Below are 5,384 nucleotides of genomic sequence, written 5' to 3'. Positions count from 1 at the left end.
GCCTGCTGAGGGCGGGGCTGGGAAGGGGGATGACGCTCGAGCGGGGGGGCGGGGTCTGGCTGCCTATTGGCCGCCCGCTCCTGAGCCTCCGTTCCCATTGGCTGCCTGAGCGGCGCCCAGGAGGCGGTCTCTGCCGAGGGCTGCCGTTGAGCCGCGTCGGGCTTGGCGATGGAGGGCGGCGGTTCCGTGTCCAACGTGGAGCTCTGCAACTTGGCCTACGCGGGGCAGCTGGACGAGGTGAAGGAGCGCCTGGCGGCCAACCGGAGCTTGGCGACGCGCGCCGATCAGGTGGGCCGGCCGGGAGGGAGGGGGGCGTGGCTAAGGATTTGGAGGGACCCCCACCTGACTAGAGTTGGGGGGATGATGCTCATGTCTAATCCCCCCTCCCCAGGCGCGTCTCCGGGCCCCCGACTCACCCTTTCACACGGCCCCCTTGCATTAAGTCCATATTGGGAAGAATGCACTCTGCACATGCTCGGGGAGTGCCGGTGTGGCGTAGTGGTGAGAACTTCGGACGGGAACCCGGTTCCAGTCTCGGTCTCGCTCAGTCTTCGCCGATCTCTCAGCCTGACCCACTCGCACAAGAACAAAGTCTGAGTCCGGTGGCACCTTTAAGACCAACGAGGTTTAGTTCTGGGAATAAGCTTTCGCGTGCATGCACGGAACGACGTTAGAGTCCAGTGGCACCTTTAAGACCAACAAAGCTTTATTCATGGTGTGCCCTTTCGTGTGCATGCACACTTCTTCAGATGCACGCACCCAAAAGCTTCTACCCAGAATCGGGGGTCATTTCGTAGAAAAAGAGGTGCAGGAGCTCATTTCCATAGCTCATTTGCATATGCCACACACCTAGAGGAGATTGGGCAGGGAACCCAGGCATGTGTAGAATGCGCAGGTGGGCCAGGAGTGGTGGCAGGTGGGGGGGCCGTCTCCTTCCTGCGGGGTGTGTGTGTGGAAATGACCCCTGCCCAGAATTAAACTTTGTTGGGTCTTCGGAGTGCCACTAGACTTTGTTCTGCTGCTTCAGGCCCACACAGCTCCCCGCCTGAATCCCCCCTCACAAGGTTGTTGTGGTGGGTATTGAGCGGAGGAAGGGGAAACAATATGAAAAGCCTCTTTGAGTCCTATCAGACAGAAAGGCAGGATATGAATAAAAAATAAGCATAATAAGGGTGCGATTGGAACCACTGCAGTAGTGTCGCTTGTGGTATGATTCCACCCCATAAGCTTCCCAGCTGAGTGGTCATTTAAGCCTGGGTTTTCTGCCCCCGTTCACACCCAGTGAGCTAGACCTGGGATGACTTTAGAATCCATTGCATTCAGCCCCAGTCTGTGGGAGCATATTTCCCTGAAAGTATAATCAGCCGTTGCACTCTTAAGTATAGGAGAAATTTGATTTTATTCTATGCAATAGAGACAATCCACTTCAAATCCACATCTTTCTTCTGGGGCTTGCACACAGTGCATGTATTTCTGTTTACTGGAGTACCTGAGAATACCAGCTCTCCATACCTGTGATATATTTACAGTTACTGTTACAGTGAAGCTTGACCACATGCAAGGCGGTTGGTTTGAGCAACCTGCAGTGCTTTTGGGGCAATTTACAAAGCTTCTAAGAATATGCAAGTTGGCCGTCTATCTTCTACGTACTGGATTGTGTTGTCTTGGCCTGTGTGCCCCCTGTGCTGTATCTCCCTGTTCTAACACAGTCAGTTTCTGGTGTGCTGATGCTTCTTTTTTTCTTCTTTTGCTTTTAGGATAACAGGACAGCCCTGCACTGGGCATGTTCAGCTGGACACGCGGACATCGTCAACCTCTTGCTAGATCTGGGAGTTCCCGTTAATGACAAAGATGATGTAAGATTGATTGTTTTTTAGCAGTTATCTAAACAGAATTGTGTGAAGTTCTGGAGGCCTCACTTCAAAAAGGATGTGGACAGAATGGAGCGGGTGCAGAGGAGAGCAGCGAGGATGATCGGTGGCCTGGAGACCGAGCCCTATGAGGAAAGGCTGAGGGACCTGGGAATGTTTAGCCTGGGGAAGAGGAGGTTGAGAGGGGACAGGATGGCTCTCATTAAGTATTTGAAGGGCTGTCACTTAGAGGAGGGCAAGAAGCTGTTCCTGTTGGCAGCAGAGGAGAGGACTCACAGTAATGGGTTTAAATTAAGGACGGGAAGGTACCGGCTGGATATTAAGAAAACCCTTTTTACAGTAAGAGTTGTGCAGCAGTGGAATTGGCCGCCTAGGGAGGTTGCGAGCTCCCCCTCTCTGGCAGTTTTTAAGCAGTGACTGGACGAACATCTGTCAGGGATGCTCTATGCTGATCCTGCCTTGAGCGAGGGTTGGGCGAGATGGCCTGTAGGGCCCCTTCCAACTCTGTGATTTTATGATTCTGTGAACCTAGTTCCTGTGATGACTTACCCTGCTAACTTCTTGCATCTTCTAAGAGACATCAGTGACATAAAAGAGTATTTTTGACACATTATCTTCGGCTGTACCTCTCAGCATGAGGTGGGGCTCTGGGCATCTCCTGGTATAGCCCTGTCCCTGTGTGAAGGAAGTTTTTCAGGCTTCTTTCCCGCTGATAAGATACACATAACAACAGCCTTACTGCAGACAGGTCTGAGTACAGGCAGGCAGGCAGGAGATATAGTCACCCGAGGGGTCCTCACGGAGCAGAAGGGCATCGTTCAAATGCAGTAGGTGATGCATTCTCCAGCTTCCATACAGGGGTGACTTCCACAGACAGTCACCCATCTGAAAACTGCAGCGTTGTGTATGTTGCATGACGACTCTGCCTCCTCAAAAGGGCACCTTGGGCTTGGCAAATGAATCAGCCCCCTGGATCTTGCGAGTCCTCAGGCTGCTGATGAAAGCAGGCCTGGTTAGCAAAAGTAGTTACACTTCTCCAGTCCTTAAAGTCACATATAATTGAATAAGAACATAAGAAGAGTCCTGCTGGATCAGACCAGTGAGGGTCCATCTAGGCCAGCATTTTGCTTCACACAGTGGCCAGCCAGTTTCCCTGAAGGGCCAACAACTTGGCCAAGAGGCCGAGGCCTTCGTAAGAACACAAGAAGAGCCCTGCTGGATCCGACCAGTGAGGGTCTATCTAGTCCAGTATCCTGTCTCACACAGTGGCCAACCAGTTCCTCTGGACAGCCAACAACAGGGCATAGAGGCAGAAGCCTTCCCCCGATGTTGCCTCCTGGCTCTGGGATTCAGAAGCTTAGTGCCTCCGAATGTGGAGGTTCCCCTCAGTAGCCATGGCTGGTATCCACTGATAGACTTGTTCTCCGTGAATCTACCTAATCCCCTTTTAAAGCTGTTTGTTCTTGTGGCCATCACGACCTCCCCTGGCAGCGAATTCCACGTTTTAATCACTCTCTGTAAAGTAGTATTTCCTACTTTAAAGTAGTATTTTCTATGAGGAAAGGTTAAAGCGCTTAGGGCATTTTAGCTTGGAGAAACGACGACTGAGGGGTGACATGATCGAGGTTTATAAGATTATGCATGGGAAAGAGCAGGTAGAGAAAGAGGTACTTTTCTCCCTTTCTCACAATACAAGAACTCGTGGGCACTCCATGAAACTGCTGAGCGGTCGGGTTAGAACTGATAAAAGGAAGTCCTTCTTCACCCAAAGAGTGATTAACACATGGAATTCACTGCCACAGGAGGTGGTGGCGGCTACAAGCGCAGACAGCTTCAAGAGGGAATATATGGAGCAGAGGTCCATCGGTGGCTATTAGCCACAAGGTATAGATAGGGGCTCTGGGGCAAGTGATGCTCTGTCTTCTTGGGGTTGGGGGGGGTCAACAGTGGGAGGGCTTCTAATGTCCTGGCCCCATTGGTGGACCTCCTGATGGCACCTGGTATTTCTGGCCACTGTGTGACACAGAGTGTTGGGCTGGATGGGCCTTTGGCCTGATCCAACATTGGCGTCTCTTATGTTCTTATGTTCTACCCATCGGTTTCATTGGATGCCCTCGAGGTAGCAGCAGTAGCTGCCAAAGGCCCAGTACACAAGCAACAGAAACTGGAGCAAGGTTAGACTTTGGGGTGATATTCAGAAGGATGGGGGTGCCACAACCAGGAGGCCAGGGGAGTGTGGATACTCACTGGAAACATAGGATTATGTGAAGGCAACAGTTTGATCTTGTGAACAACAGTTGTAGGCATTGGCCTATGTCTGCAGTCAGTGACTAAAGCAGGTGATCTATGAAATAAGTTATTACAGGATTGTTTTCATAAGGATGGTAGCGGTTAGAGTGTTGGGCTAAAACTGGGGAAACCTTCCTCTCAGCCTGACTCACCGCGCAGGGTTGTTGTGAGGCTACAGTGGGTGGAGGGTGGCCCTTAAAGTGCCACCCTGGGAAGAAGGATAATTAATGGCACCACTTTGGGTCACTGGAGCTGGTGTAGAGCCTGAAAACGTCATACAAGAAGTCCACTTAATATCTCACTTATGCCAAGAACTTACCAAGGCAAGTCACTGTCAAGCCTCACTTTTCATCCCGCACCCTCCAGGGCTTTTGTAAGGATAGCTGAGTTTCTGTATCTGAAATGTGTTGAATCGCGTGTCCTGCGTACATGGGAAACAGTACTGCTATTACTGTCGGTTTCTTCTTTCGCTTAGCAGTCTTATAAAACAAGTCATTAATTTTCCTTCTGCTTAGGGATAGAGACGAATTCTTTTGCTAGTGCAGGGAACTGGGTCATTTCTTTGTAACAAAAAACTACCCCCTTTCCCTCCTACCAACTTGTAAGAGTTTGCGCCTTATTTTCTTGGCACCTTCAGGCTGGCTGGAGTCCTCTGCATATTGCAGCATCGGCTGGTCGAGATGAGATTGTGAAAGCGCTGATCAAGAAAGGCGCCCAGGTGAACGCTGTCAATCAGAACGGCTGCACGCCTCTGCATTACGCGGCCTCGAAGAACAAGCAGGAGGTAAGCGAGTCCGTGCGCTGCGCCCCTCCTCCCCCACCCCCTGGCACGAAATGCCCAGTGGCACACACTTTTCCTCACCTTTGTCATGATTAGATCGCACAGATGCTGTTAGAGCATAAAGCGAATCCAGACGCCAAGGATCACTTGGAATCGACTCCACTCCATAGAGCAGCAGCCAAAGGAAATCTAAAAATGATCCAGATCCTTTTGAAGCACAAAGCCTCGGTCAACCTACAGGATTCAGAGGGAAACACTGCTCTGTACGTATGAATGTACTTGTGGTATATCCTAGTTCTAGTCTGTTTGAATGTCTGGGCGATCCCTTTCAATGCGAGGATATTCATGTGGCCTCCCTTAGCAGCACTTTAGAGTACACGTATAATACCTTTTACCGACAACTAGTTCGTCCCAGCCGCCCTTCGAATTTTCCAGGCCACAGT

General features: G+C 50.9%; 1 protein-coding gene across 1 annotated transcript; it reads left to right on the top strand.

Annotated features, from left to right (window-relative positions):
• Nucleotides 1–125: 125 nt before the first annotated feature.
• Nucleotides 126–5,204, top strand: PSMD10 (proteasome 26S subunit, non-ATPase 10; the record flags this gene model as incomplete). The annotated part of the gene is made up of 4 exons (XM_015413188.1): nucleotides 126–288; nucleotides 1,758–1,856; nucleotides 4,798–4,944; nucleotides 5,038–5,204. Coding segments are annotated over exons 1-4 (533 nt in total), but the record flags the coding sequence as incomplete, so codon positions are not given.
• Between the last annotated feature and the right edge of the window lie 180 nt (nucleotides 5,205–5,384).

The sequence above is a fragment of the Gekko japonicus genome, unplaced genomic scaffold (assembly GCF_001447785.1).
Source record: "Gekko japonicus isolate JY-2015 unplaced genomic scaffold, Gekko_japonicus_V1.1 scaffold5920, whole genome shotgun sequence".
In the NCBI taxonomy this organism is placed as follows: Eukaryota; Metazoa; Chordata; class Lepidosauria; order Squamata; family Gekkonidae; genus Gekko; species Gekko japonicus.
The sequence above is the reverse complement of the archived record's forward strand: the minus strand, read 5'-3'. Positions and strand labels throughout refer to the sequence as shown.